The sequence below is a fragment of the Thalassophryne amazonica genome, chromosome 8 (genome assembly GCF_902500255.1).
Source record: "Thalassophryne amazonica chromosome 8, fThaAma1.1, whole genome shotgun sequence".
Lineage (NCBI taxonomy): Eukaryota > Metazoa > Chordata > Actinopteri > Batrachoidiformes > Batrachoididae > Thalassophryne > Thalassophryne amazonica.
The window spans coordinates 52090315-52118294 of record NC_047110.1 but is presented as its reverse complement, the minus strand read 5'-3'; the positions used below and the strand labels follow the sequence as shown (position 1 = coordinate 52118294).

Below are 27980 nucleotides of genomic sequence, written 5' to 3'. Positions count from 1 at the left end.
CCACTGTTACTCTTCAGATTTATACAGTGTGACAGCGAGTTGAAACAGTGAATTAGCCGATTGACACCAAATAATATATAATGTATAATAATGGACACATTACTAATAATATCGGACACATCATATTTGGAAATGAAATCAGTCCTTAGTGGCAGCACACAGTGAATATCAGAGGAAGATCTGTCAGGTAGCCCATTAATCTATCACTTCACTGGTTTCCTTTTAAATCTCAGCAGGACTTTTCCTTCGGCTACTGATTCAGTCATGTCAAAGTCAAAGGACACGGGCTCCTCAGTCCTCCACGGCCAGCAGCTCCAAGCTGCCATGGCTGACACCTTCATTGAGCACATGTGCCTGCTGGACGTCACCTCTGAACCTGCTGTGTCTCGCAACACAGGCATCGTCTGCACAATTGGTCAGTCACACTTCGCTACCCATACATCTCTTTCTACACACTTTGTTAAAAAAAAATAAATAAGTAAAACAGCTTTCAATAGCTATTTGATTCTCTGTCTCCATGCAGGACCTGCCTCCCGCTCAGTGGAGCTAGCCAAGGAAATGATCAAGGCTGGGATGAACATTGCACGAATGAATTTCTCTCATGGCACACATGAAGTTAGTATCAACCATTTTTCTATATTATACACACGCAGAACCCAACTCCCAGAAACTGGGAGTTGAATCAAGTTGTACATATTGGCAGCCTAACTCCTTATCCCACTGAGCTACCAGCTCCACAAGCCTACTTTTTAGTCCCAGCATCTTTCTGTGATTGATGATGGCAATGTTTTTTGACTTGGCCTTGACCTTGGAGACAAAGACTTGTTGGATCCTGATATCACTGGACATGACATTCATATGATTGATGTCGATACGGAGAACAGTCATGTTCTCTTCTGGAGATTCCTGCAGAACTATATGGTCTATATAAGTGCTTAGCTTGTGGTGAACTCTACAGACGTGTTATAGCTTCTCCAAGGAACTAGTTAATGTGGCAGTTCTTTTGCGATAAGGCCCAGATCAAGGGTGGGCAATGAGGGCCAAGACAGTGCAGGTTTTCCTTGCACCCAATCACCTCAGCAGGTGGGTTTGCTGAGGAGCTTCTCCCCTGAACATAAACACTTGAACATCAATTAAATCACCTGCTGAGATGATTGGTTGCAAGGAAAACCTGCACTGTCGTGGCCCTTCATGGCACATGATTGCCCACCCCTGCCCTAGATGTTGCCAGGGATTGCACTGGAAATGCAACAGCTGCAACAATTACAAAGGGTTTATACTTCTCTTTGTGCTGCTGGGGTAATTGCAAAGTTCAAGCTCAACAAATTTCAGTTCCAGTTAGTTGTCGCTCCATGACTGCAGCATTCTGTCATCACGCCCAACAAGTCCACTGACCGCATCCTCTGCTCATTGAATATATGCATGAGTAGGAGCAGTATTTTTTTGCAGCCTATGCTGATTTTCATAAAGTATTGATTAGGTTGATGGGCCTGCTGTGTGGGACATCCAGAGTATTTGAGGAATCTCCAGTAAAAGGTGTTGGACATCTTAACTGACCTATAAATAGTTCAAATTCTTACATCATTCTTACACTTATATTCAAAATTGGCTTAACAGACCGTGTCTGCAATTAAACGCACACAAAACTGTCTGTATGTATCTTTCAAAAAAGGCTTCCAATATTGAGTGCTCTAATTGTGTACTTTGGAGATGAAGAATTGCAGTTAGTCAAAGAGTTTAAATATTTGGGAATGTTGTTGGACTCAACACTCTCCTTCAGAAATCATGTTAAAGTGATAATTAAAATAATCAAATATAATGTGTCTAATTTAAATCAAATATTAAGGTCAATGACAGATCAGGCTGCTGTGATGTTTTGCGCTGTATGATCTTTTCTCATGTAGATTATTGCATAACCAGCTGGTCTCTGACTGGTGTGACAATTCTAAAACCAATCAAGAGGCTTTACAAAAGAGCTTTGAAAATTTTAGATAAAAGACCATACTCCTATCACCACTGTCAAATCGTAACAAAGTATTTCCCTTTTAAAATTTTATAAAATTTAAAAATGTTTGTTTAATATACACAAGCTTACATGGGTTGGCTCCTCTATCTCTTACAAACTATATTAAATATAGAACAACTGGTCTGAGGATCACCAGGGCTATGAGTAGAGGTGACTGCGAGGTGTCTGTGAGAAAAACAGCTTTTGCACAAAATTTCCTGTCCTACAAAAGCAGTGTCCAATGGAACACTTTGCCAACTGAGGGAGGCCCCAAGCTTTAAAGCTTTCAAAAGTGACTTAAAGGAGTGGCTCAGATCAAATTAAAAATGTGAACATCATGAATTCAATAGTAGAAAATAAGAAGAACCTTAGGGAAACGTGCAGTGTATCACAACACTTTATAAATTATTGTTTTTAAAATATATAAATGCATGAAATTAGATTTGTAAATTAATTAACTTATTGAAATTGCATGTAATTGTAGCGCTTTTGTAGTTTTTTTTTTATCTGTGTGCCTTCCTTTGACTGAGTTTGTGTAAGAGAACCGCTTGTTCTTTCTCATTCTCTTTGGTTCTTTTTGTCCTCTTGTCTCCTGTCTCTGGTGCAGTCTTGTGTCTTGTTGCTGTAGTAGTTAGTTACCCCTGTACTGTAGTTTGTTGCATTGTAAGTTTCTGTGATGTCTGTGTGCTTTTATTGTTAATTGTTTGTTCATTTTTAAATCAGTGTGGGTGGATGTTGTGGTAGAAAGCAGCAACTTCGGTGCTTTTGTTGATAAGGAAAGGTTTGCTGACTTTGAATTTGCAGATTATGCTGTGATCTTTAGGGAATCAGGGGATGCCTTAATTGCAGCACTTGAGAAGGCAAGTCAAGGAGTCAGGGTGTCCTTGAATTGTGAATGGTCTCTGACCAATTTTTAAAAAGATAACAATTAGAATGAAAGCACATTTATACATTATGGCCCCTTCACACATAACATGAAGTTGGGCAAAAGAAGCAGGAACCGGCTGAAAAACTGTGAAAAACAAACGGAATGGGGAACCGCAAAACATTCCACATGCTGTCGGGAGGGACAGGTGTGAACAATACCGCGGCGTCAGTTTGTGTACGCTCGTGCACACGCATGAACATAGTGTGAGCCCCTGGAATGTGTAACACCACGTCGCGCTGCTATGGGAAAAAAAGCACCACAATTTCTAATATTTAATCCCTCTTATCGAGCGGACAATACATGTATGAACCTTCTGTTCTTTTGAATATGACCCATGGTCATAGACGTACAGTCATGAAATGACAGGAATGAAGCAGTGCGCTCTTATCATGTCCACATCTGCTGGCGTTGCGTGTCCAGCGAGTGGCATGCTCAAGGACACCGTGTCATGTGGACCACAGCTGACATGGGTAATGTGACAGTCAGATTGCCAGCTGAGTGTACACATGATCACATGGAGCTTTTCACATGGGACAGCCTCCCGATGTGTGCGCTGACATGGCCCCTGCAGCCTGTTGCAAACAGGATATGTGTTTTTATGTATTTTCACGTGAGGACAGCATGCCCAAGCATGCACCTCACGGTGGAGTGTTGTAAGGTGATCTCCTTCATAACATGGTATGTGTTCTCCAGCTGTGACTCGAGGGTCCACTGATCCCAACAACAGGGGCTGGTGTGGACACGCCCACCTTACAGAACTAACTCAGCTCAAAGACAAAAGTCTCACTTTGTGTTCCTTTGTTATGTGATGATTTATTTTATAGATTTCTTATGTAATTACCGGTATGTATGTAGTTATTGTTGTATGTATTTATTTAATTGTCCTGTTCTCTGTGTTTTTAATTTTATACGTCGTGTACACTAAGCCGCTGTCAGCTGGAACTGGCGAGAGCATGAGAGCCCACCCACACATGTGCATTAAGTGGTGTTGTTCATGTTGTTGATGGCATGACTTATGTCCTTCAGCTGAGCTGTGATAACACAGCGGTCAGCTCTTCCAGCTGGACATTACAGCCATCAGATGCGCGTTGCGCTGGACAGTGATCGCACTCCAGCCACCTCAGCTGCACCTGACAATGTTGGAACATGGCATGGGGGGGGGGGGGGGCAGCGACACACTCCTCACGACATCTGTGTTGTGGGGAGCGCGACACACTCGCACGCCACATGTTGCGAGGTGGGGGGGGGGGGCTTGTATGACATGTTTGTTGCTTGGTAACAGCACTCTCGTGGGGCACTTAGAAAATGTGCTGGCGTTCGCACCGCCAGGTCAAAAGTGGTCAGCTGCTCTCTACTCTTGTGCTGGCAGCGCGAATGGCCTCGCTTTTTCTAAGTGCCCCATGAGTGGTGTTGGATCTTTGTGGGTGGCACCTGGACTCCAGCCGACTCCAGCCGAGAGTGGGTCAAATGGTCATTCATGCGGCATTCGATGACATTTGGCCACTGGTGTGAAGGCTGCCTCGATCGTGCCATTTAGCCACGGTTCGACATGGATGATGATTTTGTGCAGCTGCTCGGCCGCGGCACGATATGTCTGATCTGCATACGACATGCTGTTCAAATCCTCTGAACACGATCAGATGCACAGTAAAATCACTAGTGTTAAATTAACACTGCCAGTGAACATATGGTCCCACTCTGGCCGGGGGTAGGATCATATGTTCACTGGCAGTGTTAATTTAACACTGATGATTTTATTGTGTGGCAGTGTGACCTCATCATGCCTGCCTTTTGAATGGGTTTCCGATGCGAGCGGCACATGAATATAGAGTGCATGTGCCGTGCCCGAATGAATGTGGCGACTGCTGTATGAGGCATTCAAGTGCAGCTCCGATTTCCCATGAGTGCCATTTAACTCATGTGCCATTCTGCCTCAATCGTGTTATCTGTGAAGGGGCCCTTAAGGGAGGAAGGAAAATAAAAAAAACAAAAGGGATGATCATTAATAAAAATTATAATGGAAAAAAGTCAAAGCTTAAAATACATATATTAAATACAGAAAGTTATTTTAAAATTGACTATTACGATTGTGATTCCACAGTCGCAGTGATGCTACAACACTTTTGTTGTTTGAAAAGAAAACTGTCATGGAGTCGTTTAGGACATGGCAGAAAGGGCAACATGCTGAAAACTTTGAACATGACAGAGAACAGTTTATGCACTCTGTGCTTCAGCGAGGATTTGACCTTTACAACTGCAGGAGTCATATTAGTCCTGTGCACTGCTGTGTAACTGTCATATGATCTCGGGTGTACCAATGATATCACAGCCAGCACTTGGTGCAACCTCAGAGCACCGATGTCTTGACCTCTCAACCTTTAAAAGTCAGGTGTCGTTACCTTTTTGACTACTCACATAATGGTAGCTGCAGTATGGACAACTGGAGGTGATATTTGGATTGTTGCTTCTCAAATGTTAATAGCAGTCGGTATTTAAAATGTAACTCCACTCTCACAACAGCTTTTGATAGTTGAACACAAATGTCAGTTCTGTGTCTATGTGAGCTGTAAAGTGAAGCGCACGTGGAGACACAAGACATGTATTATTGTCATATTCGCATGTGAGTTATTATATGAAGCACAAAATAGATCTGACCTCCGTCTGGTTGAAGTGCCAGTTGTCAGTCTTGCTATAAATAGTTCTAGAGGGTCACCCTCATAGCAAAAGCATGAGTAGAAGTTCATCAGGCACACATGAATGAAGTGTTCAACAGTAAAGATGAGCTTAAATGTTTGCTATTCTATTTTTTTAACATGAAGTACAGTGTGTCTTATTTCCATAAAACTGTTAGACTCAAGATGATCAGATTATCCAATGCTAGTATGTGTTTTTTTATTCCTGACACTATAGCCTGTGAATCACTGTTCATATAGACGTGTACTAAGTGTACATCACAGCTGCCATCCACAATTATTAAAGTTTTGTAACTGCACTTTGGAATCCTGTGTCAATGTGTGAGAAATAGTGATGAAACCGTTGGTCAAGTAGTCAAACTCCAGAAAAATAAATGAAATACTTTTAATGAAGAACATTTAATTTCTCTATTAAGGTTCATCTATTGGCAGGAAAATCAAAATAATCGCTGATAAGTGGAATTTTTCCCCTAAATCTTCACACTAATTTATTTTTTATTTTAGAACTTGGACATACTATTGCACACATTTGAACTATTAATTTTTAAATCACTCCTTACTGATTATTTCTTCTCCTTCTTCGTCATCTACTTCTTCCTCCTATTATTATTATTATTATTATTATTATTATTATTGTTCTTGAAGACATTCGTCCATGTAAAAGTTTCATTGAATCGTAGGTTAAAGCATTCAGACTTCATAGTCTCGCCCTTTGCCATCTCCCCTTGCATGTCGGTGAATCTTGCCAACATAGTAGCACCACTGAAAAGTTATTACAGAGTTGATCAAAAAATTCACAATGAAAGGAAGTGAGTAAAGTTAGTACATGTACATCTAATATTCATACAGATGAGGTTTATTGCACTTAAAAAAGTGTAGAGATATTTACTTAAAAAAACTGGGTAGCAGTGTTCACACAGAAATTCTAAGAAAATGTAACAGGGTATATTATCTTGCTTTTGTAAGCAAATGTTACTCATTTTAAGTGTAAATGTGTCTTAAATGGTAAATGTACTGCATTTATATAGCGCTTTTCCATCTGCATCAGACGCTCAAAGCGCCTTAAGCCCCTTTCACACCAGGGCTGCTTCGAGTTGCTTCATGTGGCGTCATGACAATTACAATTAAGCCTCACATTCACCCATTCACACAAACACACTCACGCACCGATGTCAGGGTGATGCTATACAAGGCGCTCACTACACACCGGGAGCAACTTGGGGATTAAGGACCTTGCCCGAGGTCCCTTAGTGATTTTCAGGTCAGGCTGGGGTGTGAACCGAGGATCCTCTGGTCTGAAGCCCAACACTTAACCACTAGACTATCACCTCCCATGATGTCTTGGCAAAACTAAAGTGTTGAACTCAAGTTTCTTGGAGTAAACGGCAGATATTTAATGTGACTCAAATTGAAGAACCAAGGTATCTACGAATTTTCCTTTATTAGTTTTGGAACAGTTTTGTAGCAGATATTACTCACTAGCCATTAGTAAAATCTGTTTCTGCCCCCCCACACACAGGATGAGATGATAAGATGGTATCCACAATGGCTGCTAAAATATCACTTACTGTTACAATTCTGTTGTTTGTTATGATGCGTTTCAGGGATGTGTTCATGGAAAATGGTTGTTTGACAGCCTGGATGTCATCTTGGATATATGGTTTAAAGCTAGTTTTTATTATCGGGCTCATCATGACCAAAAAAAAAAAAAAAAGCTGGTTTGGTTTAGGTCTGCGGGCATGCAAACAGGGTGGTCCCAGCTCTCCTTCTATACTTTTTTCTTTTACGGTGTGCCACCTCAATGTCTGTGAGGTATTTTTTGACTAAAAACATTAATAACCCCTTCCAGAACCCATGCAGCAGAATCTTAAAGGGTGCATACTGTAGTAGTTTAAGCAGTTAGATGTGCTTAGTAATTATCTCTCCACCTTGAGGAAACCTATGAGACTTACCTATGAGATTTCTCTACACCATGCAGTACCATAGTGAGACCATCAGCAATGTCCGTCAAGCAACTGAAAGCTTTGGGCCAGGCTCTCTTGAATACAGACCAGTGGCTATCGCTCTGGACACCAAGGGACCAGAAATCAGAACTGGGCTTATCAAGGGCGTGAGTTGTTTCAAAAATACTCCTGATATTAATTCTGATTTGTCAAGTTATTTTACTTTAATAACTCCATTGACTACAAAAAACTAGACAAAAATGTTTGCCCTGAAAAATCATCAAAGTCTCTCCTGGCTTTGTTTAGAGTGGCACGGCTGAGGTTACGCTGAAGAAGGGTGAAACTATTAAGCTCACATTGGACGACCGGTATCAGGACAACTGCGATGACAAAATTTTGTGGCTTGACTATAAAAACATCACAAAGGTTTTGCAGGTTGGAAGCCACGTGTTTGTTGATGATGGTCTTATATCTCTTCTGGTTAAAGAAATTGGTAAGTTTCATCTTTGTGTCCATGCAGAGTTTGATTTAACTAAATGGCCAGAACAAAGTTTCCTCTGTCTGCTTCAGGAAATGACTACCTGATGTGTGAGATTGAAAATGGTGGCGTGCTGGGCAGCAAGAAGGGTGTCAACCTGCCTGGAGCTGCTGTGGACCTGCCTGCTGTGTCAGAGAAAGACATTCAGGACCTGCAGTTTGGTGTGGAGCAGGGTGTTGACATGGTCTTTGCCTCCTTCATCCGTAAGGCTGCTGACGTTCATGCTGTCAGGAAGGTTCTAGGTGAGAAGGGCAAAGACATCTTAATTATCAGCAAGCTGGAAAACCAAGAGGGTGTCCAGAGGTGGGCGGTGAATGATTGATGCTGATTGGTGCCACATGTCCATTCATGGACAAGACTTTATACATGTTTTTGTTGTTGGGTCTGACAGATTTGATGAGATCTTGGAGGCTAGTGATGGCATCATGGTTGCCCGCGGTGATCTGGGCATTGAAATCCCCACAGAAAAGGTTTTTCTTGCTCAGAAGATGATGACTGGTCGGTGCAACAGGGTTGGAAAGCCCATCATTTGTGCCACACAGGTCTGTGACAGCATGTATTTGTGTACCTGTCTTTTAAAATGTGTGTGTAATTAGGAAGTGATGTGGCATGTCTTTTCTCAGATGCTGGAGAGTATGACCAAGAAGCCACGCCCTACTCGTGCCGAGGCCAGCGACGTGGCCAACGCTGTGCTGGACGGCAATGACTGTGTCATGCTGAGTGGTGAGACTGCCAAGGGAGACTACCCCCTGGAGGCAGTGCGCACACATCACATGGTGAGAGCGCCACCTAGTGATTTTGTTGCTTCAGCATGAATCAGTGGTCAGTGTGAATTTACAATGTACTGATAACAGTTGGCAATTGACAGGACTGGGAGTGGGTTGAGAACAACTGGCAAGGTCTATGAGTGCAAACCTACACTGAAGCCAAACAATCCTGGAATTTTACATTAGAATGAACATTATTGCATGTTTGTAGCTTTATTTCCCACAATACAGCAACTTCACTAAGATCACTCCTGTATACTGTAAATTATTGTTTCACTGTAACAGCTGGAACTTCATACAGATCAAAATTTTCCTTTTAGATTGTCTGTCATGGATTCACATAACTGACCAGGTTCATCAAAAAAAAAATAAAAAAAAAATCAGTTTACCAGTTTTTGAGTTTTTGAGAAATGTTTTTTTTTCTCCCTCCTGAAAATAACTGAAACTGTGTTGACATTTATCTGTTGAGGGGGTACCCCACCTTTCGCCCACTGACTGATGAGATAGGCTCAAGGGGTAGCAAGCTCCAGCAATCAAGATCACCATAGATATCTCGGTTTGTACGGTTGTAATTTCTGTCAAACAATTGTGATTGGACTTTGGGTAAGTAAACTCCTAAGTATTTAATATGATCTGCATCCCAATTCACATTGAATTTGGATTTAAGCTCGTGTCCAGGTTGGAAATTAAATGTCATGATTTGAGTTTTTTATGTATATTTAAAACGTATCCAGAATATGAACTGTATTGCTGTAGTAGTTCTAGCAGCACTGGTAAACCAGTGTCAGGTTCAGTGATTGTTAATAAGACTTCATCTGCGTATAGGCACACTTTGTATTCCTCTCCACCTATCGAGATGCTGCTTAACCTACTTTCCTGTCGTATTGCTTGGGCTAAGGGTTCAATAAATAAATTAAATAAATTTGGGCTTCCAGGGCAGCCTTGTCTCCATCCATGCTGCAGCTGAATGGGGTTAGAGAGGCTTCCATTGATCTTAATTCTAGCACCAACCGATGGTTGCCCTTTTGGAAGGAGTAGAGAGCTTGAATACATTTTATGAAGGGAGCTGCCAAATTTTTACTGCCCATTGCCACTGCAATGACTGAAACTTGCTGTCCCCATAAATCCATGTCTTATCACCAGTCATGATGGTGTTCAGGAAGTCAGCCTTCCAATATGTCTTGCAAAATTTCCAGACGCAGTTGCTTCTGCTCCACAATTTGCAACTTCAGCATGAATTTTGCTGACACTCTCTGCATGCCCCAATCCTTTGTCAAAATGGAATGTACTGAACCTGTGCTTGTCTCCACCTCATCTTCAAGTTCTTTGATGGTGACACAACAGTCATCCATGACTAGAGTTCATATTTTGTCAGTCACTTGGTCATATCAGCTTGTGGATGCCCTACCGGAACACACTTTACTCTCCACTGATGTGCGCCTATTTTTGAATCAGTTATACCACTCTTTTATTTATTTGCGCTATTCTCATGGCATCATCGCCAAAAGCCTGCTGAATTTTGTAAATGGTTTTCACTTGGGTATCACCAAGCCTTTGGCAAAATTTGTTGCAATACCTTTGCACAAGTTGTTTTGTTGTGTTATAGCAAATGAGAATCTGATGGGTGCTCAGTAGGTGTGCTCATTCTAAGGCTGACTGCTAGCAACTCTGTTAGCAGTCTGTGGGTGGGAAAAAATTCACACATGCACAAGAAGGTTCCCTACACCTCCCCAACAAACAACAACTTGCACGATTAATTTGTTTCCGTAGGATAAAATAAGGTGGGATAGTTTTTGAATGCACCTTGTTTCATTTAAATAAGTTACAATCAATATATTCTTGTGTAATTTTAAGAAATGTGGAAAGACAAATACTAAAACCAATAATCCACTTGTGTGTATATTTTCTTTTAATATTATTTTGCTAATTGTCTGTATGCTAAAAACAACCTACTGCAGCTGACAGCTGAGTGCTGGTATTAGTGGTTGCTGCAATGAACTGCCACCGTTGCTGTTCCTCCTGTGTGATGATGCACTGATGGAAAAGTTTGACTCAGTTTGACACCCCCCCCCCCCCCCAAAAAAAACAGACAAACAAACAAAAAAATCTTGACATTTTTGACCAACCTGCTGAAATTCATGAAGTATTGGCACTCGCAGTCATCTTTTTAAATCTCTCTCGACATTGTGAGAGGGTCCCTTTTTATGAATTGTTGAAAGTCTTTTCAAACATTTTTGGATCTGATTGCTGAATTTTGATCCTGATTTTTGATTCAGATTGCTGACTTGTCACTCTGATCTTTGTCCCGTTTTCTGATCATTCACCTTTGATCCAGAAGTTTGATGCTGATTGTTGACCTGACTAACGAGGTTATGTTTTCTTCACTGTTTGCCATGTTGTTGGTGCCATAATCAAAGATCAAAGGTCATAGATCAAAGGCATAATCTGTCCCTTGAGGAGACGTTTTAAATTACTTAGTTACAGGTATGTCGTTATAGACAGTTACACTGTGGTTTATCAGGTGTAGTCACTTAATCACCTGAAGTAAGTCAGTTACTGTTAGTCTCAAGTTACTTGGTTCTGCTATTTAATTAGTTACCCACAACCTATCAGTTTTATCGTAAAGGCACAGTTACCCATGGAACTAATGTCGCTCAGTTGTGTTACTTCAAAATTCCAGAGTTACAGGTACACTGTACACCAGTTCTAGTTATCAATTACGGTTACTTTAAATACCTTACCCAGCTAACACATAAAGTTTTAGTAATGTTATACAATATATTGGTTATATTTAGGTTATAGCTATTAGAAATGTTTCTAGAACGATTTCCTAACGTTATTACTTCCTTTTATATATTGACAAGTCATGTTTATAGTTGAGGGAAATTTGACAAAGTGGCCAAGTGATTAGTGGACTTGGCTTCGGTACAGCAGGTTCCCGCTTCAAATCCCACCCCTGCCACATTTCTCCATTTAATGTGGAGTTGCATCAGGAAGGGCATAAAACCTGTGCAAATCAACCTCGGATTTGCTGTGGTGACCCCGTGTGCAAACAAGGGAGCAGCCGAAGGGACTTACTATATTAGTTCTAGACTTACCGTCTTTCTTACTCCAAATTTCTTTCGATGACTAGATTATGACTGTATGTAACATTACCAGAATGTTTGGGGAACGTTTGAATTAAACGTTGTCCAGACGGCCCATTTCTTGAATTGTTAAACATACATTTGCTAGGTTGTGTTTCTAGTTGAGAGAAATTTTACTAACATTTTTACAAGGCTGTTACTTTTCATATCATCTTCCTTCAGTGAAAAAAAAAAATAATAATAAAAAATATATATATATATATATATATATATATATATATATATATGTATGTATGTTTTTTGTGGGAAATATTTTGCAAATGTATTAAAAATAAAAAAACTGAGAAACCACACGTACATAAGTACTCACTCCTTTGCTCAATACTTTTGTTGATGCAACTTTGGCAGCAATTACAGCCTCAAGTCTTTTTGAACGTGATGCCACAAGCTTGGCACACCCATCTTTGGGCAGTGTTGCCTATATCTCTTGTGGCTGGGCCACTCAAGGACATTCACAGAGTTGTCCTGAAGCCACTCTTTTGATATCTTGGCTGTGTGCATTGTCCTGCTGAAAGGTGAACCATCACCCCAGTCTGAGGTCAAGAGCAATCTGGAGCAGGTTTTCATCGAGGATGTCTCTGTTTGCTGCATTCATCTTTCCTTCAATCCTGACTAGTCTCCCAGTTCCTGCTACTGAAAAACATCCCAACAGTGTGATGCTGCCACCACCATGCTTCACTGTAGGAATGGTGCCTGGTTTCCTCCAAACATGACGCCTGGCATTCACTCCAAACTCACTTCACTTCAATCTTTGTCTCATCAGACCAAAGAATTTTTTTTCTCATGGTCTGAGTGTCCTTCAGGTGCCTTTTGACAAACTCCAGGTGGGCTGCCATGTGCCTTTTACTAAGGAGTGGCTTCCATCTGGCCACTCTACCATACAGGCCTGATTGGTGGATTGCTGCAGAGATGGTTGCCCTTTTGGAAGGTTCTCCTCTCTACACAGAGGAATGCTGGAGCTCTGACAGAGTGACCAATGGGTTCTTGGTCACCTCCCTGACTAAGGTCCTTCTCCCCCGATTGTTCAGTTTAGACAAGTGGCCTGGTGTTGTGAGTGCTGTGAGAGTGCTGGTGCATCTGATCTTCTGCCATTGAAGGATGATGATGGCCACTGTGCTCATTGGGGTCCTCAAAGCAGCAGAAATGTTTCTGTACCCTTCCCCAGATTTGTGCCTTGAGACAATCCTGTCTCTGAGGTCTACAGATAATTCCTTTGACTTCATGCTTGGTTTGTGCTCTGACTTCTACTGTCAACTGTGGGACCTTATATGTAGACAGGTGTGTGACTCTCATCACTGACAACGATTCGATACGAACTTCGATACACTACCAGCGATATGATACATATTGCAAAACATGATGACACATGACAATACTGATGATACGATTCACCCCTGTTCCAGATTCAATGCGATTTGATATGTATTTGATGGCAATTCAATTCCTCACAACGTGATATAATGCGATTTGGTGTGATACGATTAGGGATGGGTATTAATAAGATTTTATCGAGATAGATGCCTTTATCGATTCTGCTTATCGATTCGATTCTTTATCGATTCCCATATCAATACCTCCTGTGAATTTTCTGTGTACTAAAAGTAGGTTTTACAGGTTTTCTATGTCAGCAACATTTTATTGAGTCTTAAAATAAATAAATATGAAATTGGTCACTGGATCCTTGATTTCTGGACATAAATAAAAATCAGTGAAATGTGTACATGGTCAATGGATCCTAGATGTACATGGTGGATCCTAGATATTTGGACATAAATCGAAATAAACAAAATCTGTAGTTTTTATCAAAAGCATTTCCTTTCAGATATTGACACAAATGTAACTCCATAGACTCTCAGATGAGCTCTCAGCCGGCTGTAATTCAGGCTGTAATTCATAAAAAAACACAGGAAGTCTCATCCTGGGGGAAAAAACCCTGGGTTTGGTCAGTTGTAGTTTATTGTTTGTATTATAACATTTGGAAAGAGGTGTCATTTGATTTAAAACGGTATCTAGGTACCGATTTGTATTGATTAATCTCCACATGCCTAAATTCGCAAAAGTCTCAAAAACAAAACAAAAAACAACTTTTTCACATTGTCATTATGCAACCTGGTCTCACGGCAAGTCGTGATTCAGCAGCACGAAATATACATTAATCTATTGGTTTGTGATATTGTGACGAAAAGTGCCTCATTTTCCTCACAGCAGCACAAATTCATTCTCATTCATTCCGTGATGGCTGCACGAAATTAAAAGTGAAGCGGGGGGTCAGGGGTGGTTATGGTTAGGGTCGGGGGAAGGAGTAAGATTAGGTTATGGTTAAGGTTAGGGTTGGGGGTGGGAGTAGGGTTAAGAATAGTGAGTTAAAAAAAAAGCTCTGTCACGAAAATTTGACTCATTTCGTCACAGGAGCACAAAAAAAAAAAAAAACAAAAAACATGAGACTGGGCTGCTTTATCGGGTGTTGTGTGTAGAATTTTGAGGGGAAAAAATGAATTTCTTCCATTTTGGAATAAGGCTATAACATAACAAAATGTGGAAAAAGCACTGTGAATACTTTCCAGATGCACTGTAAAAGTACTTTATAATAACTACATTTCAACACAAAGTCAATTTTATCAGTTTGTGGAAAATCAAAAATTTTAATCGTCTTTAAAATAGTGCCACTCACTGGTCTTGGATTTGCTCACATGTGCCATCCTCCTAATGTACATGCAATTTTCTATGTTCTTTTTATTTTAATAAATTTGCAAAAAAAATAAAAACTTTTTTTTTACATTGTCATTATGGGGTATTGTGTTTTTAGGTGTGAGTGAAAAAAAAATTCATCCATTTTGGAATAAGGCTGTAACATATCAAAATGTAAAGTGAAGTGAAGCGCTGTGAATACTTGCCAGACGCATTGTACGTTTAAACCAGACTATGATTCAGCAAAAGTGTTAACTTCTTAAGCGACAGACATTTTAAATGTTCTCTTTTCCTTGTCATCATAATGTCATCATAATTAAGAGGTGATTTCACTGATGAACTCATCTCACCTGTTCAAAGTGATGTTAATCAGTGAAATCACGTGCTGGAGTCAGTGGTTGCAAAGAAAACCTGCACCCTCTGGGCCCTTTCTGGAATATTTTGGGCACCAATGTATTAAGCAGTACAACTAAATTGGGGGCGAGAAAATGGTAATCAAAAAAACCCTCAAGAATGCATCCTTTGACATCAAAATCCCCAAATTTTGGGGGGCTTTGAGCAGCCCCAGACCCCATTCCAACTCATTATAGAAACTTTGCATAATTTATTACTCCCTTAAAAAAATGTCAGCTACCTATTTTATAAACACAAGCTAATATAGAGCTCGTGGATCCCCCCGAGCAACACGCTCGGGGGGATCCACATGTTTTATTTTTGTAAATTGAACAAAACTGGATCTGGTTTGTTAGCTGTTTGAAAGTATTCCATTTTTTGTGGACTTTAAAATTACTTTGGGGTTGTAATATACACCATCAAATATTATAAAGAGGTTTGGGCCAGTGGACCCTCCCCGTGTTACATTGTGCTATTAACTGTGCTCATGTAGCATGTATCTGAGGAGCTGCAGCACATGGCAGGAGTTCCAAAATATTGTGGCGGTTTCTGTTGTTCAGGTCTCAGAGTGCTTTCAGGTATAAAACTCTGCTTGATCAAGTATCCTTTTGTTTCATTTGACCCATTAACTTCTTAGATTTAATAGTTCATGACTGGTTCATGTTGAACCTCCTGCTATACTTGATCATTGATTCAACCTTGACGCATCTTTCTTTTATGTATTTACATTTTTAGATATCTCGTGAAGCTGAGGCAGCGATGTTCCACAGGCAGATGTTTGAGGAGTTACGTCGCACCACTCATCTGACACGTGACCCCACGGAGACTGTTGCTATCGGTACCGTGGAGGCTTCCTTCAAGTGTTGCGCCAGTGCCATCATTGTGCTCACCAAGACTGGCAGGTGTGCATCCAAGAAAAAACTTCACCTCCTGTCAATGTGTCCTAAAAAAATCACAATATTCTTTATGGAGAGTAAAGAGAACAGTACAATACCAAATCTGCTCTGTCTCCACTAGCTCTCCTTTGTAAATGGACTCCTATGAAGTGTGCCAACCTTCTCTGCACTTGCAATCTGTCTTCCATTTCTGACCTTTTGGGACATGAACCCTGACATTTTAGATGTTAATTTTAACTCCCTGCTCATTCCCCTGTATTCAGGAGTTCAGTCTAACAACACACTTCTCACACTTGGGTAAATGTACGAATGACAATCACATACAGTACATCTGGAAAGTATTCACAGCGCTTCACTTTTTCCACATTTTGCTATGTTACAGCCTTATTCAAAAATGGAGTTTTCACTCAAAATTCTGCTCATAACACCATATAATGACAGCATTATTATTATTTTTAAATTTGTCCAAATTTATTAAAACTAAAAAAATAGGAAATTACGTGTACATGTGTATTCACCTTTGGCAGCAATTACAGCCTCAAGTCTTCTTGAATATGATAGTACAATCTTGGTGCACCTATCTTTGGGCAGTTTTTGTCCATTCCTCTTTGCAGCACCTATGAAGCTCCATCAGGTTGGATGGGGAGCATTGGTGCACAGACATTTTCAGATGTCTTCAGAGATGTTCAATCAGATTCAGGTCTGGGCTCTGGCTGGGCCACTCAAGGACATTCACAGAGTTGTCCTGAAGCCACTCCTTTGATATCTTGGCTGTGTGCTTAGGGTCATTGTCCTTCTGAAAGATGAACTGTCATCCCAATCTGAGGTCAAAAGTGCTCTGGAGCAGGTTTTCATCCAGGATGTCTCTGTACATTGCTGCATTTATCTGTCATTCAATCCTGACTAGTCTCCCAGTTCTTGCTGCTGAAAAACTGATGATGCTGCCACCACCATGCTTCACTTTGGGGATGGTGACTGGTTCAATCTTTGTCTCATCAGGCCATAGAATTTTGTTTCTCATGGTCTGAGAGTCCTTCAGGTGCCTTTTGACAAACTCCAGGTGGGCTGCCATCTGCCTTTGACTAAGGAGTGGCTTCCATCTGGCCACTCTACCATACAGGCCTGATTGGTGGATTGCTGCAGAGATGGTTGTCCTTCTGGATGGTTCTCCTCTCTCCACAGAGGAATGCTGGAGCTCTGACAAAGTGACCATCAGGTTCTTGGTCACCTCCCTGACTAAGGCACTTCTCCCCCAATCACTCAGTTTACAACCCCTGGCAAAAATTATGGAATCACCGGCCTCGGAGGATGTTCATTCAGTTGTTTAATTTTGTAGAAAAAAAGCAGATCACAGACATGACACAAAACTAAAGTCATTTCAAATGGCAACTTTCTGGCTTTAAGAAACACTATAAGAAATCAGGGAAAAAAATTGTGGCAGTCAGTAACGGTTACTTTTTTAGACCAAGCAGAGGGAAAAAAATATGTAATCACTCAATTCTGAGGAAAAAATTATGGAATCATGAAAACAAAAGAACGCTCCAACACATCACTAGTATTTTGTTGCACCACCTCTGGCTTTTATAACAGCTTGCAGTCTCTGAGGCATGGATTTAAAGAGTGACAAACAGTACTCTTCATCAATCTGGCTCCAACTTTCTCTGATTGCTGTTGCCAGATCAGCTTTTTAGGTTGGAGCCTTGTCATGGACCATTTTCTTCAACTTCCACCAAAGATTTTCAATTGGATTAAGATCTGGACTATTTGCAGGCCATGACATTGACCCTATGTGTCTTTTTGCAAGGAATGTTTTCACAGTTTTTGCTCTATGGCAAGATGCATTATCATCTTGAAAAATGATTTCATCGTCCCCAAACATCCTTTCAATTGATGGGATAAGAAAAGTGTCCAAAATATCAACGTAAACTTGTGCATTTATTGATGATGTAATGACAGCCATCTCCCCAGTGCCTTTACCTGACATGCAGCCCCATATCATCAATGACTGTGGAAATTTACATGTTCTCTTCAGGCAGTCATCTTTATAAATCTCATTGGAACGGCACCAAACAAAAGTTCAAGCATCATCACCTTGCCCAATGCAGATTCGAGATTCATCACTGAATATGACTTTCATCCAGTCATCCACAGTCCACGATTGCTTTTCCTTGGCCCGTTGTAACCTTGTTTTTTTCTGTTTAGGTGTTAATGATGACTTTCGTTTAGCTTTTCTGTATGTAAATCCCATTTCCTTTAGGCGGTTTCTTACAGTTCGGTCACAGACGTTGACTCCAGTTTCCTCCCATTCGTTCCTCATTTCTTTTGTTGTGCATTTTCGCTTTTTAAGACATATTACCTTAAGTTTTCTGTCTTGACGCTTTGATGTCTTCCTTGGTCTACCAGTATGTTTGCCTTTAACAACCTTCCCATGTTGTTTGTATTTGTTCCAGAGTTTAGACACAGCTGACTGTGAACAACCAACATCTTTTGCAACATTGCGTGATGATTTATCCTCTTTTAAGAGTTTGATAATCCTCTCCTTTGTTTCAATTAACATCTCTCGTGTTGGAGCCATGATTCATGTCAGTCCACTTGGTGCAACAGCTCTCCAAGGTGTGATCACTCCTTTTTAGATGCAGACTAACGAGCAGATCTGATTTGATGCAGGTGTTAGTTTTGGGGATGAAAATTTACAGGGTGATTCCATAATTTATTCCTCAGAATTGAGTGAGTCCATATTTTTTTTCCCTCCGCTTGGTTTAAAAAAGTAACTGTTACTGACTGCAACAATTTTTTTTCTTGATTTCTTATAGTGTTTCTTAAAGCCAGAAAGTTGCCATTTGAAATTACTTTAGTTTTGTGTCATATCTGTGATCTGCTTTTTTTCTACAAAATTAAACAACTGAATGAACATCCTCCAAGGCCGGTGATTCCATAATTTTTGCCAGGGGTTGTAGATGGGTGGTCAGCACTAGGAAGAGTCCTGGTGGAGCCGAACGTCTTCCATTTATGGCCACTGTGCTCAGTGGGACCTTCAAAGCAGCAGAAATGTTTCTGTACCCTTCCCCAGATTTGTGCCTTGAGACAATCCTGTCTCTGAGGTCTACAGACAATTCCTTTGACTTCATGCTTGGTTTGTGCTCTGACATGCACTGTCAACTGTGGGATCTTATATGTAGACAGGTGTGTGTCTTTCCAAATCATGTCCAATCAACTGAATTTACCCCAGGTGGACTGTAGAAACATCCTAAGGATGATCAGTGGAAAATAGGATGGACCTGAGCTCAATTTTGAGTTTCCTGGCAAAGGCTGGGAATGATTATGTACATGTGATTTCTTAGTTTTTTATTTTTCGTGACTTTGCAAAAAACTCCAAAATAACAACAACAATAATAATAATAATAATAATAATACTAAGAAAAAACCTATCACATTGACATTATGGGATATTGTGTGAAGAATTTTGAGGGGGAAAAATAAATTTCTTCTATTTGGAATAAGGCTGAAACATAAAATGTGGATAAAGTGAAGCGTTGTGAATACTTTCTGGATGTACCGTACTTCACTTTTGCCACTCATTCAAATTATATTCTTCTTAAAGGGGTTAGGGGTCAGGGGTATTCTTCACTTTTTTCAGTAAAATAATAATGGTAGCCAGGTGTCCTAAAAGACATATTAATGGTCCCTTTTGATTTTCTGCAAAATTCACAAAATGTGTTTAGTGTTTTATCTAGTTCTTATAAAGTATTTATTTCTGTAGTATATCACAAAATTGCAGCTAATTTTATTGCTGGTAAAGTATTTATTTTGAGGAGACTCATTGGTAAATATTGTGAATTTGCTCTGTAAGATTTTATGAATGACATGAAGGAAGATGAACATCTGCAAGGTTTGAAGTGCCTTCTACATTGAAATCAGGACTTCTGAGTTGCAAACTACGAAAAATACATATTTAGAATCTAAAGCTATGATAAAATGTTAGTCCCCCCAACTATATTAAATCACAGCTGGATCCTAATGCAACAATGTTGGAGGGTAAAACATTATTGTACCAAAACCAAATATGCGGCAGCAATGCTAAACAGTAAAAAATGATCAGTGATCAGGTTCAGGTTTGGTTCACAGTTAATCAGGCCAAAAATTCTTACTCAGAAGCTCCAAGGGGAGAGACTCAAAAACATAATCCTATGCCAGGCAATGTTCAGTAACCAGAATTTAGTTAGCAGTCATAGTCTTTCAGGGTTTAGGCAGCAGATTTATCAAAGATGCAGAAATAAGTTTGATTACCAGGAGATCTCATGCCACAGTGTCCACAGGCTTAAGCAATAGTCAGGAAGCACAGCAGTGTTCAGTGACTGGGGCTCCAAGAAACACTGCAACAGAAACACTACAACATTATCACAAAACAGGATGCAAAAATGGAGGTCCAAAATTATAGCAAGGTCAGTAGAGGAAACCAGGGTACGGTGAATCAGTAGTTATATCTGCAAAACTGCATATATATATATATATATATATATAAAACCCGTAAGTTGGAGAGGAAATGGCGTCTCACTAATTTAGAAGATCTTCACTTAGCCTGGAAAAAGAGTCTGTTGCTCTATAAAAAAGCCCTCCGTAAAGCTAGGACATCTTACTACTCATCACTAATTGAAGAAAATAAGAACAACCCCAGGTTTCTTTTCAGCACTGTAGCCAGGCTGACAAAGAGTCAGAGCTCTATTGAGCCGAGTATTCCTTTAACTTTAACTAGTAATGACTTCATGACTTTCTTTGCTAATAAAATTTTAACTATTAGAGAAAAAATTACTCATAACCATCCCAAAGACGTATCGTTATCTTTGGCTGCTTTCAGTGATGCCGGTATTTGGTTAGACTCTTTCTCTCCGATTGTTCTGTCTGAGTTATTTTCATTAGTTACTTCATCCAAACCATCAACATGTCTATTAGACCCCATTCCTACCAGGCTGCTCAAGGAATCCCTACCATTATTTAATGCTTCGGTGTTAAATATGATCAATCTATCTTTATTAGTTGGCTATGTACCACAAGCTTTTAAGGTGGCAGTAATTAAACCATTACTTAAAAAGCCATCACTTGAACCAGCTATCTTAGCTAATTATAGGCCAATCTCCAACCTTCCTTTTTTCTCAAAAATTCTTGAAAGGGTAGTTGTAAAACAGCTAACTGATCATCTGCAGAGGAATGGTCTATTTGAAGAGTTTCAGTCAGGTTTTAGAATTCATCATAGTACAGAAACAGCATTAGTGAAGGTTACAAATGATCTTCTTATGGCCTCAGACAGTGGACTCATCTCTGTGCTTGTTCTGTTAGACCTCAGTGCTGCTTTTGATACTGTTGACCATAACATTTTATTACAGAGATTAGAGCATGCCATAGGTATTAAAGGCACTGCGCTGCGGTGGTTTGAATCATATTTATCTAATAGATTACAATTTGTTCATGTAAATGGGGAATCTTCTTCACAGACTAAGGTTAATTATGGAGTTCCACAAGGTTCTGTGCTAGGACCAATTTTTTTCACTTTATACATGCATTGCTTAAATTTTCATTGTTACGCAGATGATACCCAGCTTTATCTATCCATGAAGCCAGAGGACACACACCAATTAGCTAAACTGCAGGATTGTCTTACAGACATAAAGACATGGATGACCTCTAATTTCCTGCTTTTAAACTCAGATAAAACTGAAGTTATTGTACTTGGCCCCACAAATCTTAGAAACATGGTGTCTAACCAGATCCTTACTCTGGATGGCATTACCCTGACCTCTGGTAATACTGTGAGAAATCTTGGAGTCATTTTTGATAAGGATATGTCATTCAATGCGCATATTAAACAAATATGTAGGACTGCTTTTTTGCATTTACGCAATATCTCTAAAATTAGAAAGGTCTTGTCTCAGAGTGATGCTGAAAAACTAATTCATGCATTTATTTCCTCTAGGCTGGACTATTGTAATTCATTATTATCAGGTTGTCCTAAAAGTTCCCTGAAAAGCCTTCAGTTAATTCAAAATGCTGCAGCTAGAGTACTAATGGGGACTAGAAGGAGAGAGCATATCTCACCCATATTGGCCTCTCTTCATTGGCTTCCTGTTAATTCTAGAATAGAATTTAAAATTCTTCTTCTTACTTATAAGGTTTTGAATAATCAGGTCCCATCTTATCTTAGGGACCTCATAGTACCATATCACCCCAATAGAGCGCTTCGCTCTCAGACTGCAGGCTTACTTGTAGTTCCTAGGGTTTGTAAGAGTAGAATGGGAGGCAGAGCCTTCAGCTTTCAGGCTCCTCTCCTGTGGAACCAGCTCCCAATTCAGATCAGGGAGACAGACACCCACTCTACTTTTAAGATTAGGCTTAAAACTTTCCTTTTTGCTAAAGCTTATAGTTAGGGCTGGATCAGGTGACCCTGAACCATCCCTTAGTTATGCTGCTATAGACTTAGACTGCTGGGGGGTTCCCATGATGCACTGAGTGTTTCTTTCTCCTTTTGCTCTGTATGCACCACTCTGCATTTAATCATTAGTGACTGATCTCTGCTCCCCTCCACAGCATGTCTTTTTCCTGGTTCTCTCCCTCAGCCCCAACCAGTCCCAGCAGAAGACTGCCCCTCCCTGAGCCTGGTTCTGCTGGAGGTTTCTTCCTGTTAAAAGGGAGTTTTTCCTTCCCACTGTCGCCAAGTGCTTGCTCACAGGGGGTCGTTTTGACCGTTGGGGTTTTTACGTAATTATTGTATGGCCTTGCCTTACAATATAAGGCGCCTTGGGCAACTGTTTGTTGTGATTTGGCGCTATATAAATAAAAATTGATTGATATATTTGCAGCAGTTATACTACATTTTTATGCATAAAGACATCCCCCTTATAAATTAGTGTTTTGTTTTTGGATACATTAAGGGTAAAACTAAGTGGCAAGTGAAGTCAGTTTTTTCCTATCAAAAGTAAATTTTGTGGATGTCAGTGTCTTTCTATTTATTTCTCACAACAGAGGAAAGGTGGCCCAAAAACATTATTAGTTAGAAGATTACCCCATCCAACTGTTGAGCATGTGTTATGTCTTCTCCAGACTATCAGCTATTTGATAGCATGACTCATGTGTGTCACATGCACCTGGGGCACAGTGAATCAGTTTAGAAAGTGATTTACTAAGCCCCAGTATCAAGTGGATGACAAATATTACTTGTTGAAGCTTATACATTTATTTTTCCATGAATTCTTTTCTATAATTTGTGTATATAAACAACTGTTTTCACGTTTGGACAGAAATTATGACAGTTGTATTTATAATAGTTTCTAAAGGACTTATATCACTATATGCTCACACATTACATAGCTGGTTTGCTGGATTACAGTTTGTATATGCATCAGCATATATTTAATAATTTTGAAGAAATCTTTATAATCGTGTGTTTTTTCATTATATTCTAAGTTGAATCACTGTGCCCCGGACATTGATTCACTGTGCCCTGTGAATTAGTGTCCGGGGCACAGTGAATCAAAAATTACACTTGGGGAGACATAAGTAACACAGCTTTATAAACAATAACTTGCTGTATTAAATCCACAATAGAATGACCTAAACCTATGTGTTCATGCTGCCACAAAACAACATTTCTGATCCAGTGTGCCCTGGCTTCCCCTACACAGAGTTAGAATCCACAGACACATAGAACGCGAGAAAACAGGGATCACCAAATTAAAAGCGCTGCATATGAACACCACTGAGTAAAACAAAGGAAAATCCCTGGAATAACTCAGAGATAATGTGAAATTGTAAAGATATGGGAAAAATAACTGGAGGTATGTATACCATTTTTGCAAATAAAAACAAAACAAAAAGTAACTGTAATTAATGTTAGTATTGACAACTGACACAGCAGTCCTGTGCGAAAGTCGTCTTACCTGCCCAAAAGATATCCAGCAAAATCTTCATGTGAAATTTGAACAGATGTTATCTGGAGTGCTACACATTTTCCATATCTCCCTCCTCTGCCACAAGCTGATTCAGCTGTCTCTTAGTACATAATTGGCTGAGGACACCTGAATCAGCTAATCAGCAGGGTGAGATGAAAAATATATAACTCTGCTGGTACTTAACGACCAGGTTGAGAACCACTGCCATATAGTTGCCCCTCATACCATTTAAAGGTCCCCCACACCAAATTCAGCTATAACGTTTCCACAGAAAGTGAGCCATGGACATTTGTTGCTGTATTTTATCCCACATGGGTCAGAATTCTAAATTGTATCCATACAAAGTTAATTTTGATAATACTGTATTGGCAAATTAAGATTGTGAATCCTTTATTTGAATGCTAAAGAACAAAATTATAGTGGTTCTGAAGGAAATCCTTATGAGTCACAAAAGACTACAGCAATAGAACCCCAGCAGTAGAAGTATCACTGAGAATTTCCACCCTATGCAAATGATTTTTGTGCCTGCAGCCTCAAAACCACAACATCATATGCGCCCATGGTTGGGCTAAAAGTCGGTGCATTTATGCAGTATGTCTTAAAGCATTAGCAACGTAGACCACCAAAACTCTGGTCTAAAGGTTCGCACGATATAAAGAGGGCAACAGTCAGGCATACCTTGTATAAGCAAGCTCACAATATGTGTACAATCTGCTTGCCTGCACATATGAGGGTAGGCTGAAAAGTTCTAAGGCTTTTCAGCCTACACTATGATGCAGTTAATGCATTAACTGCATCATAGTGAGCCTTAGAACTTTTCAGCTTACCCTCGTATAATCAGCACTCACCTGCAACAGCATAATATTTACATACACTATGGCCATTGTAGACAAAAAGAAAAGGAGTGGGAAAGAAAAAAAACTTATTTTAGGAGTGCTCTCTCTCTCTCTCTCACAGAGAGAGGTGATATAATAAGCATAAAATTCACAATTGAAAACAACTAGTAAACAAAATAAGAGTAAATGCTCACATCGCTGCAGGCTTCACCACAGGGAGCTTTGTTGTCTGCTGTCCATTGCAAGCTCCAGCAGGTTGCTGCTAATCTGTTAATGTGCCAGAAATCCTGTGTGCTTTCTGCAGTCCGGTTTAAAGAGGAGGACAGGTACCATGTTGAATTGTTGATATGTTTGCACTACAATGTACCCATGCCTAATTAACATGGTAAACACAGTCCTTTTGCAGCCTGTGCCCAGCTTTGCACCAACACTTTTTGCTGCTGAAATAACAAACTGCCCTCATTCATGGACTTGTACCCTCTGTGTAACTTGTCTTTCTGTCTGCTGTCGAAATAGGGTCTTTATAGCCCCTTTCACACCGGGGGTGCTCCCAGTTGCGCCGTGCGTCATTATGATGACACCGTGTGGAAGTAACTCAATGCCGAGATGACGCAGCTCGGCACCACAACAGCAAGAGGGGCGCAAAGGAGGAAGCAAGTCGGGCGCCAAAAAATTAAACCTGTTTAATTTTTTTGGCGTCCTGTGCTCAATGCAGAAAGGAAGTGGTTCCAGCACAAGTCGGGGCAAAGAGGCATTACCCGCCGTGACTCGGAAGCCAATTTATGATTGCTGCTGTGTTCCATTGTTCCCACAGTATAAATCATGCAGGATTGTTTTTATACCGTGTACTCAATGCAGTAAAAACTACACGCTGAAAAAAAAAAGACCACAGAAAAAAAATGCTGATTGCAGCTCAGCTCCTTGTCTGTGTGGAGCTGTCTGGTGAAGAGAGGCACTGTGAGGCAGCAGCAGCTACTTCTCTCACAAATGTGTTTAAATAAAATCCATAAAAGTCCTGCTCACAGACTGATTGCCAGAGACATCCAGTCAAAAGTCCGGACATCTCTAGTCCACTCATGGACGTTTGTTCACGCGTGCACATGTGAACAATTAAAAGAAAAAAAAAGTCTGGCTGCAGGCATTAGTTCCTTGTTCTCTGCTCAAACTCTCTCATCACAGTTAAAAAAAAGGACAAAAAAAGGACATAAGTCCTGCTCACAGACTGATTGCTAGAGACAGGACATGCCAACATCAAGTAGAACTCCAGACAGAGGGACGGTTTGTTTGCACACGCACATACGCATCTTGCGGTCAAAGGACAAAAGATAAACTATAACAGAACACAGAGCGCAGCCCTGCAGCCCTGCACAAGAACAAATATAAAGTAGAAGAGAAGTCAGAGTGCACAGTCTGTCTGCAGCCAGGCTGTGCACTCTGACTTCTCTGTGCAGAGAACCTGCTGGCTGTGTTCTCACCTCCTCTCTGCCCCCTGCTGCGCGCACCTGATGCAGATATACCTGCGTCATCATGACACCACAGGAAGCAACTGGGAGCAGCCCCGGTGTGAAAAGTTTACAGCCCAAAATACTGTGCATAACACTGTATGTTTATTGCTTGCTTTAAATCTGTTTTCTAACTAAACTACAACTATCAACTTGTTTCTGTGACTGTTGCTGTATTTTCGACACCCTCTCATGTCTTCGTCTTTTGATCATTGCCTTTGTGGACAAGTGACACAAAGACACACTCCCATACACACAGACAAGCCCATAGGGTGAATCTCAAATGAAGCACAGCTTCAGACGTTTTACTGATAGCAGGTGAATTTCTCCACTTACTGTAGTTTAACATGAAATCCAAATCATATGAAATTCTAAGGAGGACGAGGAGGCAAAAACTGATTTTGTAGAGTATGACTTCTTTCAACATTTGATAATAAACTTGAGATGTCTCACAGTTGCTGTTGTTTCCTGCAGGTCTGCTTACATGCTATCGAAATACAAACCACGTTCTATTATCCTGGCTATAACGCGCTGTGGACGGACTGCCCGCCAGGCCCACCTGTATCGCGGCGTCTACCCTGTCCTTTACACTAAGCCTGCAAGCGATGTCTGGGCTGAGGATGTTGATCTACGTGTCAACTTCGCCATGGAAGTTGGTGAGTTATTCTCCAAGTGAATTTTTCAAATTAAAACAAGATTTGAAGGAAGCAGAATATGTTTATCTGTTGCATTGTGACAACACACTAACTACATTCAGTAAGTTTTACATGAAACAATTTGAAAAATTTTTTTATGCATCTGTAGGCAAGCACCGCAAGTTCTTCAAGAGCGGTGACGTGGCCATTGTTGTGACCGGCTGGCGTCCAGGATCCGGATACACCAACACCATGAGAGTTGTGCTTGTGCCTTGAACCTCATGAGAGGCCATTAGTAGCTTTTTGAAAACACACTCCACGCCACCCGACCCCAAACAGAAACCAAACTAACACAATGACAAAACCATGTCACTCCTTTGACTGTCATTCAGAAAAAGTATCTCAGTGTCGTATTTTATGTTGAAGACCTGTTGCCAGAGCTTGACCTCAGCTCAAACAAACCACTGTGTGGAAACTCTTTTCTCATTTGCTGTCATGTGCCCAACCTGCATATTATCTAAAATGAACTCCATAAACAAATGCTTTGGTTCTGATGTCTGTGTAAGTGAGATTAAAGTAATCGTCTTCTCCTTTGTGACAAGAACTGACATTTGTCACATTATTATTAATTTCAAGTGTCATCTCCTATGATAAAGTTTCCATTCATTAAATAAATTCATGAAATATTATTGTTCCATTTTCGAACATGAATAATATTTTTGTCATTCAGTTTTTCTGCTGCTGCATATTCAAGTGAGGCGGTCACACTGTATGCTCATCTTGTTACAGTCTAAATATTCATTAAACTTAAAATGTTTCTACTTGTGAATTTTGAATAACATGTCTGCAGAAGTTGTACACATAAGATAAAACTTAATGTGAAATTAATTAGACGTGTCCACAGTAGACACACACATAGCACATACAAAGGCGGATACACTCATTAGTATTATTTGTCACGTGCACACCTACATAAACAGTGAAGTTGACACCCAAAGTGTGCATATTTTAGCAAAAAAAAAAAGTCAACCTTATTTTTACCCAACTGCACATATTTCATTTTATCAAAC

The 27980-nt window shown here is 40.3% G+C and overlaps 1 protein-coding gene across 1 annotated transcript; it reads left to right on the top strand.

The window, feature by feature from the left end:
- The first annotated feature begins 233 nt into the window (after positions 1-233).
- On the top strand, positions 234-27266 carry pkmb (pyruvate kinase M1/2b). The gene is made up of 10 exons (XM_034176246.1): positions 234-415; positions 524-615; positions 7605-7736; positions 7876-8062; positions 8140-8410; positions 8499-8649; positions 8731-8883; positions 15837-16003; positions 26750-26931; positions 27080-27266. The coding sequence occupies exons 1-10, from the start codon at positions 265-267 to the stop codon at positions 27184-27186; spliced, it is 1593 nt and encodes a 530-aa protein (XP_034032137.1). The 5' UTR covers positions 234-264; the 3' UTR covers positions 27187-27266.
- Positions 27267-27980: the final 714 nt, after the last annotated feature.